The sequence below is a fragment of the Papio anubis genome, chromosome 13, assembly GCF_008728515.1.
Source record: "Papio anubis isolate 15944 chromosome 13, Panubis1.0, whole genome shotgun sequence".
NCBI lineage: Eukaryota > Metazoa > Chordata > Mammalia > Primates > Cercopithecidae > Papio > Papio anubis.
This window is the reverse complement of record NC_044988.1, coordinates 79,727,900-79,744,396: the sequence shown is the minus strand read 5'-3', so window position 1 is coordinate 79,744,396 and position 16,497 is coordinate 79,727,900. Positions and strand designations below refer to the sequence as shown.

Below are 16,497 nucleotides of genomic sequence, written 5' to 3'. Positions count from 1 at the left end.
ATTGGTTGGAAACTTGCTTCTCAAATCTTCCATTTGTTATCATTATTAGGAAATGACTCTGGAAATGAGAATTAGGGAAAGCACAGTTAACTAAGTCTTGCCATCTTTTGCTGTCAATATCATAGGTGTCTTTTGTAGGTCTCACGGCGACAAGCACCCTACTTCATTTTCATGTTGGCATGATTAAGGCATACTTTTAAAATGCAAGAATTTATAAGAATTTATTATGTTATAATAAAGAACTCCCAAAAAAGGTGATATAGATTTAGCAATGAGAGAAGGATTGAAACAAATTGTATGGTTCTTAGTCTTATCCATGTATTTACTTAGTTGTTCAATGAATAGTGGTTAAATTTACTTTGAATTAATTTTTCCTGAAAGATTTTTATTATTTTTCTACAGACCAGTTATTAGTACTAAAAGATTTTAAATATGCCATTTCTATTTGGTAAAAAAATTAACTACAAATGACTTTCTGAAACACCATGTGTTTGTGTTATGTTTTATTTTGTTTTGTTTTTATCTCAGCTAGTGTGCCATTACCCGATGAAAGAAATGATACCCTTGAATGGGAAAATCAGCAACGACTCCTTCAGACATTGGAAACTATCACAAATAAACTGAAAAGGACTCTCAGTAAAGACCCCATGTATTCCTTTCAGCTTGCATCAGAAATACTTATAGCTGACAGCAATTCATTAGAAACAAAAAAGGCTTCCCCCTTCTGCAGACCAGGCTCAGTGCTGAGAGGGCGTATGTGTGGTAAGACTGTTCCCTGTGATCAAAAATATTTGGTGCATACTGGGTCAAATAAGATGGGTGTAGCCATTTTACAACTATAAAGGGATATTGAAATGAAACATATTTTGCTCTTGTTGTGTGGTTGTTATTATTACTATTTTGTCTCAAGAGTCTAAGGAACTACTGTTGGTAAGGAAAAGAAATCTAGTTCAGGTAGGGACTCAAATCTGATTTTTATTTAAAGATTTTTAGACTTCACAGCTTTCAGTAACAGCTCCAATAATAATAACGAATACTTTGTGACCACTTCCATATTCCAGCTGAGCACTTGTCATGTTTAATCCTGGTTAGCACCTCTGTGAGGTACCATTTTTATTAAGCACATTTTACAGATGAGAAAATTGAAGCCAGAGAGGCTAAGAATTTGCCCATAAGACTTACCCATTAAGACAGTAAGTGGAGGCCAGGCGCAGTAGCTCATGCCTGTAATCCCAGCACTTTGGCCAAGGCGGGAGGATCACTTGAGCCCAGGAATTCGAGACCAGCCTGGGCAACTGGCAAAACCCTATCTCTACAAAAAAAAATACCCTAAAAATTAGCCAAGCATGATGGCGCGTGCCTGTAGTCCCAGCTACTCAGGAGGCTGAGGTGGGAGCATTACTTGAGCTCCGGAAGTCAAGGCTGCAGTGAGCTATGATTGCACCACTGCACGCCAGCCTGGGCAACAGAGTGTGATACTGTCTCAAAAATAAAAATAAAATAAAATAAAAGACAGTAAGTAGTGTGGCAAAAAATTCCATCAAGGCAGCCAACACCAGTCTTTTTTTAATTGAGGTGAAGTTCACATAACATAAAATTAACCATTTTAAAGTGTATAATTCAATGGCATGAAGTACATTCACAATCGTGTGCAACCATCACCTCTAATCCCAAAACATTTTCATCACCCTCAGAGGAGACTCTATGCCCATTAAACAGTCACTCCCTATTCTCCCTCTCCACTCCCAACCCCTTAACTTTTAACCCCTATTCTAGACTGCCATGATCTGGATCAATTCCAGCCTGTTCCCCCAAAGAAATAATCATTTATAGGTAAGGAAATCTCCTGTAATGGAACTGTGTACACTCAGCTGAACCGAATGGCATGAGTCTTATGTTCATCTCTCTGTAAACATGGGTTCTTGTGTCCTTCTTCCACAGTTCTTATTGCTAGTCCAAGAGCTCAGCTGGGTTTTTTATAGTGTGACAAATTCAGCCCATCAAAAGCACATTAAAATTGTTGTTCTAAGCCTGCACGTGTTTCCTCCCCACCTGTGAGTAAAAATCAGGAATCCCATTGACCGGTGTTTCTCATTTCTCAGTGTGATTTCGCATCACCTAAAATGCATCTTGACTCAGGCCCCATCCCAGGACTAATGCATTTGGAGGTGGGGTCTTGAAATCTGCATGTTTAACGAGTACATGGGTAATTAGTACACATTCGATCTCAGAATCACCTAGGTGCTAATTTCAAGTGTCTTCCCCATTAAGGATATTAATTTTGGTAGCAGCCTTTTCAGTTTAATGTTTAATGTTCTATTTTTGTCTCAGAATTTCTGAGCCACTCCAAACCTATCAAATCTCAAAAAAATGAGGGTGCTAACTGACAAGCAGTCAGTTTCAATGGGGAAGCATTCCGAAAAACAACTAAGAAAATGTTTGTAGTGTCTGAAATCCTCAAGGGAACCAAACTGTTTTTTCCTTTTTGTCCCTCGGTTTTTTCTTTGTTAACTGTCTTCTCATGATAATCTGGCTTATCATAGCTTTAACCCACACTTTTAAACCCCTGTTATATAAGCCTTAAGCTTGGTCAGTAAGAATTTGCTTTTTCTTTAAAAAATAAAAGAATGTCTTCCTGTTGGTTTCTGGGAACATATTTCTGAAAGGTTTACCTTGTGAATAAACCTTTGGCCATAAAATTTAACCTATAAACAATAGCACCTGCAAGCATGCTTTATTACTTACATGTCTTAGGAAAAAAGAGCCCAGTGTGTTCCACCGTTGTAGTTTATTCACTGTTTCCTGTTTGCTTGTTCTGCAGTCAATTGCCCTTTGGGAACCTATTATTCTCTGGAACATTTCACCTGTGAAAGCTGCCGGATCGGATCCTATCAAGACGAAGAAGGGCAACTTGAGTGCAAGCCTTGCCCCTCTGGGATGTACACAGAATATATCCATTCAAGAAACATCTCTGATTGTAAAGGTAGAGGCTTACTGGACATTTCAACTAAAGAAGCACAATTTTTGTTTCCCTTTTGGGGGAAAGAAAGATTTATTTTCTTCACCCAATACTAGGCTCTTGTCTGAGGCCCCTATGGCAAAATATAGATTTGCAAGAGAAAAGCATATACATTTATTCAATGTAAGTTTTAGGTGAAATGGGAGCCTTCAGAAATGAACCAGAAAAACCTGTGTATTTTTACACTTAAATTCGATGAAGAAGAGGATACTTATGGAGAAGAATGATCTATTGGGAATAAGTGGAGCTTAGCAAGTCTTGATTGTTCAGATTCTTCAGTGTGTCCCTGTGTCTTCAGGGATAGGAATATTTTTTTCCTCTTGCCCACCTGTTATAGGGTGGGCATTCCTCACATGAGGGTTTTATAGTCTGCTTCAAAGGGGAAGGTGAGAGAATTATTTCTAGGTTTTACAATCTCCTAAAGGAGAGAAAGGCAGAAGTTCAGAGACGCTTTCCTGCTTCTATGGTTTTCTCAAATTTCCTTTAGCTTGAAATATTCAGTATGCCAAGGCAAGGTACAATATTTGCAGGTAGGATGTCCTAAGCCCCATCACAGTCCTGAAATCTAAATGGCAAATAAAATGAAATAATAGTGTACAGAAAGCAATGTTATTTATTTTTTCTTTCTTTTAAACATAAAATATTACCTGAGTGTTTCCCCCACTTTAACGAAGTCCATTTAGCTTTTCTTTTGGAAATATTCCATTGCTCTAAGTTAAACTCCAATCCGCATTCATCAGTTAGCCTGGTGTATTAGGCCATTCTGACATTGCTATAAAGGAATACTTGAGACTGAGTAATTTATAAAGAAAAGAGTTTTAATTGGCTCATAGTTTTGCAGGCTATACAGGAAGCATAACAGCATTTGCTTCTGGGGTGGCCTCAGGAAGCTTCCAATCATGGCAGAAGGCAAACAAGGAGCAGGCATGTCACATGGAGAAAGTAGGAGCAAGGCAGGGAGTCAGGGTGAGGGGAATGTGTGGTGGCTCACACCTGTAATCCCAGAACTTTGGGAGGCTGAGGCAGGCAGTTTGTTTGAGCCAAGGAGTTCAAGACCAGCCTGGGCAACATGGCAAAATCCTGTCTCTACAAAAAATACAAAAATTAGCAGGCATGGTGGTGTGCACCTGTAGTCCCGGTTACTCGGAAGGCTGAGGTGGGAGGGTTGCTTGAGCCCGGGAGGTGGAGGCTGCAGTGAGCTATGATCACACCACTGTACTCCAGCCTGAGGGACAGAGCAAGACCCTGTCTCAAAAAAAAAAAAAAAAAAAAAAGTAAAAAAGAGAGACAGGGGAGGTGCCACATACTTTTATACAATAAGGTATCACAAGAACTCACTCACTAGCACTGGAACAGCACCAAGGGTGTGACGCTAAGCCAGCCCTGAGAAATCCACCCGCATGATCCAGTCACCTCCCACCAGGCCCTACCTCCAACACTGGGGATTATATTTCAACATGAGATTTGGGCAGAGACCCACATCCAAACTGTATCTATCACCTGGATTCTTTTCTTGAATCTCACATTAGTTAATGGGAAGAAGTTTCATGACACTTTGCAATTATTGAATTGCTTTTTGTTAGAATAGTGTCTGATGTGATGAGATCATTTCTCCGTTTACTTGGAAATGAATAACTACAAGCACATACGCACATATTCTTGCTACTAAAATATTCAATATTTTCAAAATATTTTAACTTATTTTTAATCAGAATTCCTGATGGAAACATTTTCTCTCATAATTAAGGTTGCAGCAAGACATGCCTAAAATAAGGAATTTCAGAAGCGTGCTTCTTTGCCATAGTTCTGAATGCAGGTGTGGGTGCTTAATGACTGATATAAACTCTAGAGCAGTGCTGCATAATTGGAAATGCACTAAACATGTTAGCAATGGTGAAAAGGAGAGTTGTTTGGCGTTCAAAAGCAGAAAGAAAGGTCAGTACTCTGGGAGTCAGGGCATCTGGCCAAAGTCCTCTTCTTCTACAAATCATCCTTATGAATTTAGAAAGTTGCTTCACCTCTCTGGGCCTGAAGGTATGTCTACTTTTATGCTCTACTCCTCACCAGCCCTTGGATGAAATGGCGTCTCTAGGTAAGAGGAGGTAGCAGAGCTAGTTCTTATTTAGAGCAGCCAGTTCTTTTTTAAAGCAGAGATGTCAGAGTAGTTTATAAGGCGCTAGCTGGGTTTGGGGTTTTGTTTCCGCCACTCAGGATAACAGTGTACATATTGAGAACTTCTACATGAACAAATTCCCAGTGTACAACTTGTTCCTATCATAGTGTCCTTTTGTGCTATGTATTTCTAACTTCATTTGACAGCTATTTATTGAGCATGTTCTATGCATCAAACGCTGTAAAAGGTCATAATGCAAGTAAATGGAAATAGTCTAAAACTTAGTATAGAGAAGCATGGTGGTGCCACAATATGCATATGCTTAGCTAACAGGAGAAAGAGCCCTCTGGGTTCCTCATTCTGTCCTAAGTTGCAGAAAACCCTATCCCACACAGTGCTAATTTTGTGCGGCTTAATATCATTGTTGATAATAATATTATCTTTTTCTTTTCAGCTCAGTGTAAACAAGGGACCTACTCATACAGCGGACTTGAGACTTGTGAATCGTGTCCACTGGGCACTTACCAGCCAAAATTTGGTTCCCGGAGCTGCCTCTCATGTCCAGAAAACACCTCAACCGTGAAAAGAGGAGCCGTGAACATTTCTTCATGTGGAGGTTATCAAAGCCTTAGGCACTGATATTTCTTTAAACCTACTAGGTTCTATGCATGAAGGAGTGGCATATTTTCAGCAAAACCATACATCTACTCTATGCACAGAATGGAAATAACTGTCTCTTCATAAAAAGGTTTTTTTTGTTTAGTTTCTTAGCCAGTTAACACTTAGGTATAAATACCTGCTGTGTAAACACTGGGCTGGGTTAGGAACACTAAAGAAGAAGTACAAGACTTTGTCTCAGGCCTCAAACAGTAATAAGCATGTGGCTTCGTGATATGGTAGAAACATATCTAAGCTAGGAACTTCATTCCCTCCTTTATAAAGTGAAGTTCTGTCTAGTATTTCTTGAAACTCTAAACGTATTGTATTCTGTGGGTTATTACATTTCACTCCCTATGAGTTGAAGGTTTTCATGACTGGTTATTCACTCGAGCAGCACATTAGAATCATCTTCACATTTACGTGAGTATTTTTAAAGTACTGAAACCTGATCTTCTCTTCCAGAGATTCTGATTTAACTTATCTGAGTAGAGGCTGGGAATTGGTTTTCTTAAGTTTCCCCAGGTGATTATTTGAGGTGATTAGGAAAATCTGAGAGCCACTAATTTTGGTTCTCAAATGTCAGCCTGGAGAGCTTTTTAAGACAGATTGCGAGGCCCTACCTCCAGGGTCTTTGATTAGGTAGGTCTGGGGAGGGGTCTGAGAATTTGCATTTCTATTAACAACTAGTTTTCAAGTAATGCTGATTCTACTGGTTCAAGGACCACAGATTGAGAACCACTGGTTTAAATAGAAATAAAAAGATGAGAGTTCCAATTTTTAAGTATTTCTGACTAACATCCGTACTGAGGGATGTTTTCCAGCAAAATACTCATGAACATGTAAACAAAAACAAAAGATGAAAACTTAGAATGACAATGAAACTAGGACTGACAGTCAAGGTCAGCCTACTTCCAGAAATTCCAAAAAATTGCAACTACTGTAATTTGCAAAGTCAATAGAACTGGACTAAAAATAAAAGGTTGTTGGCCTACCTCTGCTACTCACTGGGAACCGAACAAACATTCCTTGATGAAAGATTTTTTTTTAAAAATTGTGTATCCTACCTCTACAGTTTTATTTAAAAACCTAAAGTCTATGGCAACTGAGAAATGAAGAAGCTGTACCCATATTGAATGAATGGTGTTTTTAAGAAGCCAACCTACTGGTTCCCTACTTCTCTCAGACAACACAGAGACACATAGGCACACTTCCTACTCGCACTGCACACTAGCCATGCTTGAATTCATCCAGTTAGAGATTACCAGTAAACAAGAGCTAGGAAAAGTTAATGTGCAAGGGCAGGAAGGGGCGTTTCCAGCATTGCATCTTGGAAGTTGTAGTCCTTATAAGTTAAGTGCATTGGGACAAAAGGAAACAGGCAAAACACATTCTGAATGATATGTTCGTATATACTTCATCTGTTTAAATTATCTCAGTCTAGTGGAATCAAGGTAGATACAAGTCTGTGAGACTTGAGGCATTGGGCAAGTAACATCAACCTAATAGTTTCACTGAAGAGTTGAGAAGAAAATTTAGGGCCTAACTGAAACTCATAAACCATGTCTGTTGGATAATACCATCTTTGGATCTTTTTTGGTTTTTTTAAGTTCTAGGGAACATATGCACAACATGCAGGTTTGTTACATATGTATACATGCGCCATGTTGGTGTGCTGCACCCATTAACTCGTAATTTACATTAGGTTATCTCCTAATGCTATCCCTTCCCCCTGCCCCCTCCCCACAATAGGCCCAGGTGTGTGATGTTCCGCTTCCTGTGTCCAAGTGATCTCATTGTTCAGTTCCCACCTATGAGTGAAAACATGTGGTGTTTGGTTTTCTGTTCTTGTGATAGTTTGCTGAGAATGATGGTTTCCAGCTGCATCCATGTCCCTGCAAAGGACATGAACTCATCCTTTTTTATGGCTGCATAGTATTCCATGGTATATATGTGCCACATTTTCTTAATCCAGTCTGTCACTGATGGACATTTGGGTTGATTCCAAGTCTTTGCTATTGTGAATAGTGCCACAATAAACATATGTGTGCATGTGTCTTTATAGCAGCATGATTTACAATCCTTTGGGTATATACGCAGTAATGGCATGGCTGGGTCAAATGGAATTTCTAGTTCTAGATCCTTGAGGAATCGCCATACTGTTTTCCACAATGGTTGAACTAGTTTACAGTCCCACCAACAGTGTAAAAGTGTTCCTATTTCTCCACATCCTCTCCAGCACCTGTTGTTTCCTGACTTTTTAATGATTGCCATTCTAACTGGTATAAGATGGTATCTCATTGTGGTTTTGATTTGCATTTCTCTGATGGCCAGTGATGATGAGCATTTTTTCATGTGTCTGTTGGCTGTATGAATGTCTTCTTTTGAGAAGTATCTGTTCATATCCTTTGCCCACTTTGTGATGGGGTTGTTTGCTTTTTTTTTTTTTTTTGTAAATTTGTTTGAGTTCCTTGTAGGTTCTGGATATTAGCCCTTTGTCAGATGAGTAGATTGCAAACATTTTCTCCTATTCTGTGGGTTGCCTGTTCACTCTGATGGTAGTTTCTTTTGCTGTGCAGAAGCTCTTTGGTTTAATTAGATCCCATTTGTCAATTTTGGCTTTTGTTGCCATTGCTTTTGGTGTTTTAGACATGAAGTCCTTACCCATGCCTATGCCCTGAATGATATTACCTAGGTTTTCTTCTAGGGTTTTTATGGTTTTAGGTCTAACATTTAAGTCTCTAATCCATCTTAAATTAATTTTCACATAAGGAGTAAGGAAAGGATCCAGTTTCAGCTTTCTATTTATGGCTAGCCAGTTTTCCCAGCACCATTTATTAAATAGGGAATCCTTTGCCCATTTCTTCTTTTTGTCAGGTTTGTCAAAGATCAGATGGCTATAGATGTGTGGTATGATTTCTGAGGGCTCTGTTCTGTTCCATTGGTCTAGATCTCTGTTTTGGTACCAGTACCATACTGTTTTGATTACTGTAGCCTTGTAGGATAGTTGAAAGTCAGGTAGCATGATGCCTCTAGCTTTGTTCTTTTGGCTTAGGATTGTCTTGGCAATGTGGGCTCTTTTTTGGTTCCATATGAACTTTAAAGCAGTTTTTTTCCAATTCTGTGAAGAAAGTCATTGGTAGCTTAATAGGGATGGCATTGAATCTATAAATTACCTTGGGCAGTATGGCCATTTTCACAATATTGATTCTTCCTATCCATGAGCATGGTATGTTCTTCCATTTGTTTGTGTCCTCGTTTATTTCACTGAGCAGTGGTTTGTAATTCTCCTTGAAGAGGTCCTTTACATCCCTTGTAAGTTGGATTCCAAGGTATTTTATTCTCTTTGAAGCTATTGTGAATGGGAGTTCATTCATGATTTGGCTCTCTGTTTGTCTGTTACTGGTGTATAAGAATGCTTGTGATTTTTGCACATTGATTTTGTATCCTGAGACTTTGTTGAAGTTGCTAATCAGCTTAAGGAGATTTTGGGCTGAGATGATGGGGTTTTCTACATATACAATCATGTCATCTGCAAAGAGGGACAATTTGACTTCTGCTTTTCCTAACTGAATACCCTTTATTTCTTTCTCTTGCCTGGTTGCCCTAGCCAGAACTTCCAACATTATATTGAATAGGAGTGGTAAGAGAGGGCATCCTTGTCTTGTGCCAGTTTTCAAAGAGAATGCTTCCAGTTTTTGCCCATTCAGTATGATATTGGCTGTGGGTTTGTCATAAATAGCTCTTATGATTTTGAGATACATTCCATCAATACCTAGTTTATTGAGAGTTTTTAGCAGGAAGGACTGTTGAATTTTGTCAAAGGCCTTTTCTGCATCTATTGAGATAATCATGTGGTTTTTGTCTTTGGTTATGTTTATATGCTGGATTACATTTATTGATTTGCGTATGTTGAACCAGCCTTGCATCCCAGGGATGAAGCCCACTTGATCATGGTGGATAAGCTTTTTGATGTGCTGCTGGATTTGGTTTGCCAGTATTTTACTGACGACTTTTGCATTGATGTTCATCAGGTATATTGGTCTAAAATTCTCTTTTTTTGTTGTATCTCTGCCCGGCTTTGGTATCAGGATGATGTTGGCCTCATAAAATGAGTTAGGGAGGATTCCCTCTTTTTCTATTGATTGGAATAGTTTCTGAAAGAATGGTACCAGCTCCTCCTTGTACCTCTGGTAGAATTTGGCTGTGAATCCATCTGGTCCTGGACTTTTTTTGGTTGGTAGGCTATTAATCATTGCCTATTTCACAGCCTGCTATTGGTCTATTCAGGGATTCAGCTTCTTCCTGGTTTAGTCTTGGGAGAGTGTAAGTGTCCAGGAAATTATCCATTTCTTCTAGGTTTTCTAGTTCATTTGCGTAGAGGTGTTTATAGTATTCTCTGATGGTAGTTTGTATTTCTGTGGGGTCAGTGGTGATATCCCCTTTATCATTTTTTGTTGTGACTATTTGATTCTTCTCTCTTTTCTTCTTTATTAGTCTTGCTAGCGGTCTATCAATTATGTTGATCTTTTCAAAAAACCAGCTCCTGGATTCATTGATTTTTTTTAAGGGTTTTTTGTGTCTGTATCTCCTTCAGTTCTGCTCTGATCTTAGTTATTTCTTGCCTTCTGCTAGCTTTTGAATGTGTTTGCTCTTGCTTCTCCAGTTCTTTTAATTGTGATGTTAAGGTGTCAATTTTAGATCTTTCCTGCTTTCTCTTGTGGGCATTTAGTGCTATAAATTTCCCTCTACACACTGCTTTAAATGTGTCCCAGAGATTCTGGTATGTTGTATTTTTGTTCTCATTGGTTTCAAAGAACGTCTTTATTTCTGCCTTCATTTCATTATGCACCCAGTAGTCATTCAGGAGCAGGTTGTTCAATTTCCATGTAGTTGATCAGTTTTGATTGAGTTTCTTAGTCCTGAGTTCTAGTTTGATTGCACTGTGGTCTGAGAGACAGTTTGTTATAATTTCTGTTCTTTTACATTTGCTGAGGAGTGCTTTACTTCCAACTATGTGGTCAATTTTGGAATAACTGCGATGTGGTGCTGAGAATGTATATTCTGTTGTTTTGGGGTGGAGATTTCTGTAGATGTCTATTAGGTCTGCTTGGTGCAGAGATGAGTTCAATTCCTGGATATCCTTGTTAACTTTCTGTCTTATTCATCTGTCTAATGTTGACAGTGGGGTGTTAAAGTCTCTTATTATTGTGTGGGAGTCTAAGTCTCTTTGTAAGTCTCTAAGGACTTGCTTTATGAATCTGGGTGCTCCTGTATTGGGTACATATATATTTAGGATAGTTAGCTCTTCCTGTTGAATTGATCCCTGTACCATTCTGTAATGGCCTTCTTTGTCTCTTTTGATCTTTGATGGTTTAAAGTCTGTTTTATCGGAGACTAGGATTGTAACCCCTGCCTTTTTTTGTTTTCCATTTGCTTGGTAGATCTTCCTCCATCCCTTTCTTTTGAGCCTATGTGTGTCTCTGCATGTGAGATGGGTCTCCTGAATACAGCAAACTGAAGGGTCTTGACTCTTTATCCAGTTTGCCAGTCTGTGTCTTTTAAGTGGACCCTTTAGTCCATTTACATTTAAGGTTAATATTGTTATGTGTGAACTTGATCCTGTCATCATGATATTAGCTGGTTATTTTGCTCGTTAGTTGATGCAGTTTCTTCCTAGCATCGATGGTCTTTACATTTTGGCATGTGTTTGCAATGGCTGGTACTGGTTGTTCCTTTCCATGTTTAGTGCTTCCTTCAGGATCTCTTATAGGGCAGGCCTGGTGGTGACAAAATCTCTAAGCATTTGCTTTTCTGTAAAGGATTTTATTTCTCCTTCACTTATGAAACTTAGTTTGGCTGGATATGAAATTCTGGGTTGAAAATTCTTTTCTTTAAGAATGTTGAATATTGGCCCCCACTCTCTTCTGGCTTGGAGAGTTTCTGCCGAGAGATCTGCTGTTAGTCTGATAGGCTTCCCTTTGTGGGTAACCCGACCTTTGTCTCTGGCTGCCCTTAACATTTTTTCCTTCATTTCAACTTTGGCGAATCTGACAATTATGTGTCTCGGAGTTGCTCTTCTCGAGGAGTATCTTTGTGGCATTCTCTGTATTTCCTGAATTTGAATGTTGGCCTGCCTTGCTAGGTTGGGGAAGTTCTCCTGGATAATATCCTGCAGAGTGTTTTCCAACTTGGTTCCATTCTCCCTGTCCCTTTCAGGCACACCAATCAGACATAGATTTGGTCTTTTCACATAATCCCATATTTCTTGGAGGCTCTGTTCATTTCTTTTTACTCTAAACTTCTCTTTTTGCTTCGTTTCATTCATTTGATCTTCAATCGCTGATACTCTTTCTTCCAGTTGATCGTGTCAGTTTCTGAAGTTTGTGCATTTGTCACGTAGTTTTCTTGTCGTGGTTTTCATCTCTATCAGTTCGTTTATGGACGTCTCTGCATTGGTTATTCTAGTTATCCATTCTTGCATTCTTTTTTCAACGTTTTTAGTTTCTTTGCACTGGGTACATAGTTCGTCCTTTAGCTCTGAGAAGTTTGATCGACTGAAACCTTCTTCTCTCAGCTTGTCAAAGTCATTCTTTGTACAGCTTTGTTCCATTGCTGGCGATGAGCTGCGTTCCTCAGTTGAAAATGCAGAAATCCCCTGTCTTCTGTGTTGCTCACGCTACGAGCTGGAGGCTGGAGCTGTTCCTATTCGGCCATCTTGCGTGCCCCCCAATCTTTTAATCTTTTAATTAAAAGTCTCACAAACCTTCACATTCTGATTGAAATAGATCTGCTAGAGACTCTTTTATTTTGTCAGTATAAGAACTAATTTTGGCATAAAGTCCACAGTAAAAAATTCTGTCTTCCTGCCCACTTCCTCCAACCACAAAAGCAACTAGGATTTTTATAGTGAATCAAGTTCATATTTGACAATTTTTTTCTCTTAGCTTTCTAAATAAACCTTGAGGTTTGTGTAATACTAAATTATTATAATTAAGGCATTATAATTCCCAGAAAGTCTCTAAATTTCTGGCCCTACTCTCCTAATATTCCTAGCATAAGTTTAACCACATTCTGCTTCTCATGAGTGGGAATTACAAATGACAAAAGTTAACATTCTTCTGCGATGCTGGATAAACATTTTATTTTAAGTTTAAATATGTATAAGTTCTAAAACGGTCCCTTATATATATTTTTTCTTAGTTTTTAACTCCTTTCTCTCTCTTTCTTGTTTGCTTGCTTTTGCCTTTCTCTTTCCTTCTTTCCCTTTCTCTTTTTGCCTTTTTCTTTTCCTTTCACCTGCTTTTCTTTCACCTGCTTTTCCTTCACCTGCTTTTCCTTCTTTCTTTCTTTTATCTGCCTTTCTTTCTGCCTTTTTCTTCCTTTCTTTCTTTCCTTCCTTTTTCTTTATTTTCTCTTTTGGTATTGATTTATTATTTTTGTTATTGATTTATTTTCTATCTTTCAGTATTGATTTATTTTTATAGTGTACCATTTACCTTATTTTTTGCCAAGACATTGGTTTTGTATTTCTCTATCATGTGGAACTTAAAATATTATTATTCAAGACAGCAATCATGTTTAAGTATCACAAAGTATATTAGTTTGTTAAAGTAATGTATTTGTACATTTTGCTTTTTATAACTTCTTAGGTTATTACATATTCTTGTGTTTGTAGGTACACACTCAAGAGTCTGAAATTTTTCATTCATTAAAAATATTTTTTATCTGAAGAATTCCACAGGTGACTTGTTGTTGTTGTTGTTGTTAATATATGATCCTGTAGGAGAAGAAAAGATGATGTTTAGACTGGGTGACACCATCTTTTACCCTGACTCTCCAGAACGAAGTTAAAAGGAGGCTCAGGAAGTCATTGACCTCTGACCTCATCTTAGGAAACTGATTTATTTATTTAAAATGATCTATAATTAAGGTGTACAAAATGATGTTATGATATTCTTATGCACATATACATCATCTCACATAGTTGCCCGTCTTTGTGTGTGTGTGTGGTAAGAGAAGCTGAAATTCTCTTAGCAAATTTCTAGTATACAATATAGTATTATTAATTGTAGTCAGAAAACCCATTGAAAAGGCAAAATCCACTTGGCTCCAGGTCTGTATGTGTTGCCCTTAACACTGTCAGAGAGCAGCACAAGTGATATGACATTTTTTTCCTGGTCATTTCCATGCACTGTTTGTGATTTGATTTTAATATCATTTTGGTATACTTAGATTATTTTTTTCTCTCTCTCTCCAATAGAGGAGGTGAAAAGAGGGTTTTGTTCCATTTTTCTTGACTGGGAGACTAGTTTCTTTGGCCAAGAATCAAAATGAAACATTCACCCCTCTTTTCTCATGACACCAGTTCATTGGGAATTGTGTATTTATGTGTGTGTGTATGCGTATGTGTTTAGTACTGTATTACGTACTAGATAGTGCCACTATTATGTACATGTGTATGTTTATACATATATATGTGTGTGTGAATATATGTTTACTGCATATATACATACTCTATTAAATGCTCATTGACCACTGCAGGAAAATATATTTCTGATGACAATGTCTGCCCTTGGACAATAACTTAAACTAATTGCACATGCAAATTTATTTTGTATTTTCTATGCTAAAAGGTATAGACATTACAATGATGAGTTAGGTGTTTTTAGAAGCTAATAGATTTATTTGAAATGTTAGTATTTTATTACTATTACATCTTAGTATAATTTTTTACCTTCTGTCAGTTTCTAGGGGCATAAACATCTTTTTGAGCATCTTTGTGCTGAAAATTATATGTAAAAAAAAGGTTTAATTCATTACAGCATCCTGAGTTTTGCTGATGGAATTTATCTTTTCAGCATTTCATACATACTCAGAGATACTCTCTCAAACAAAATTTTGTACTTTTACCAGCGGAAGATTGATGCTTTCAGTTAACTAATTAGCTGTGTGTGACTTACCTTTTCCAAATAGGCAATCACTTTTAGAAACTGAAGATTGAGGAAACCCATTTAAACTAAGCAAGTTTACAGTTTGTGTGAATAACAGAGCGCTACCTAGCACTCTGAGATCAATCAAACAGTAAATTAGCTTGTTCTTAGTGAAATAAAAATAGTTTACAAATGTAAATTTTATGCATGTAAAGACCAAACCTGCAAGAAATATTTTTTCCTAAAGTTGCGTTAAAATCTATGATATTTTCTGCCATCTCTTGATTGAATTACCATCTCTTCATTGAGCTCTTTTGTTAATTGCATAAAAGAGTCTTTAGCAAAAAATTTGTCTGGCTATTTTTGTTTTAAATTTCCGATCTAAATGTCTTGAGATTATCACAAATGCTTTGTTTTTTTTCTCAAATCAGTAAAAAAGAGATGCTACGACATGACATACCCTGCTCCCTTGAACCTCAGTCCATCTCTAAATTTTTCAACCATACTGCTAATTATCTCTGCTGTACTATTTTTATTGTAAGGACACCAAACCCTAAATGATAAGAATGCTGACATCCTGAGCAGCTACTTTTTGTGTTCTGTCTTCCATACTTACATTTATGCAGACAAGTCTTAGTATTTTTGATAGTTTTCTTAGTTTATAATGGCTTTAATATCTACCCATATGATGCCAGTTCATCCAAGGAAAGGGCACTCCCAATCTGAATTCATACTTGGGTTGCTGTCTAAAACCCCAACCAAAGAATTAAATCATGAGTACTCTGTCCCCCTACCCTCTGCCAAATGCAACAAAACATCATGGAAGAAAATCCAAGTTTGTCTTATGTTTGAGGCCATTTTTAATTTGGTTAATATTCCACTCATTATTTGGCAAGAGAATTTCAGATTTGGTTAAATGACAATTCTCAAATGAATGTTCTTTACAAAAAGCTTAACACAAATGACAGTGAAAGGTTAAAAATAAGATTTCCAGACCAATGAATACAAAAAAACAAGCAAGTAGGGGGGTGGTAAAGTGAGTTTATGAAAAAGTTCAATTCAAAGCCCAATAGCATCACATGAGGAAAAGAGTTATTTTTACAAAATTCACAAGCAGTATAAGTTAGTCATAATAAAGCTTTGTCATCAAATAATAGCAGCAAAATACAACAAAATCTGTATGTCTCACAATGATAAATTGTAAAAATAAAATTTTCATGGAAGATTTTAATACCGTCCTTGAATTTTTTTTTTTTTTTTTTTTTTTTTTTAGACGGAGTCTTGCTCTGTTGCTCAGGCTGGAGTGCAGTGGTGCCATCTCATCTCACTGCAACCTCTGCCTGCCGGGTTCAAGCAATTCTCCTGCCTTAGCCTCCTGAGTAGCTGGGATTACAGGTGCCTGCCACCACACTGGCTAATTTTTGTACTTTTAGTAGAGATGGTGTTTCGCCATGTTGGCCAGGCTGGTCTGGAACTCCTGACCTCAAGTGATTTGCCCACCTCAGCTTCCCAAGGTGCTGGGATTATAGGCCTGAGGCACCATGCCCCTCCACTCCCGTGAATTTATAAAGATCAAGTAGGCAATCAGTAAAGACACAGAGAACTTATAGTACATGATTGATAAGGCTGAACTAATAATATGCATTATACTATTTACTCTATGGTGATAACACTTTCAATGAAGTATTTATTATTTTTAATTAGATATAGTGAACAAAAAAATCTCAAAATTCAAAAGGTAGCAGTTATGCAATATAAATTCTCTGACCATAAGA

The 16,497-nt window shown here is 37.6% G+C and overlaps 1 protein-coding gene across 2 annotated transcripts in view; it reads left to right on the top strand.

Annotated features, from left to right (window-relative positions):
- Nucleotides 1-16,497, top strand: part of SVEP1 (sushi, von Willebrand factor type A, EGF and pentraxin domain containing 1) — a 225,022-nt gene that overhangs the window by 107,827 nt on the left and 100,698 nt on the right. For both annotated transcript variants that reach the window (XM_031654388.1, XM_031654387.1), the window contains exons 16-18: nt 529-762; nt 2,822-2,983; nt 5,587-5,748. In XM_031654388.1, coding sequence (XP_031510248.1) covers nt 529-762; nt 2,822-2,983; nt 5,587-5,748 — 558 coding nt within the window. The remainder of the gene's footprint in view (nt 1-528; nt 763-2,821; nt 2,984-5,586; nt 5,749-16,497) is intronic.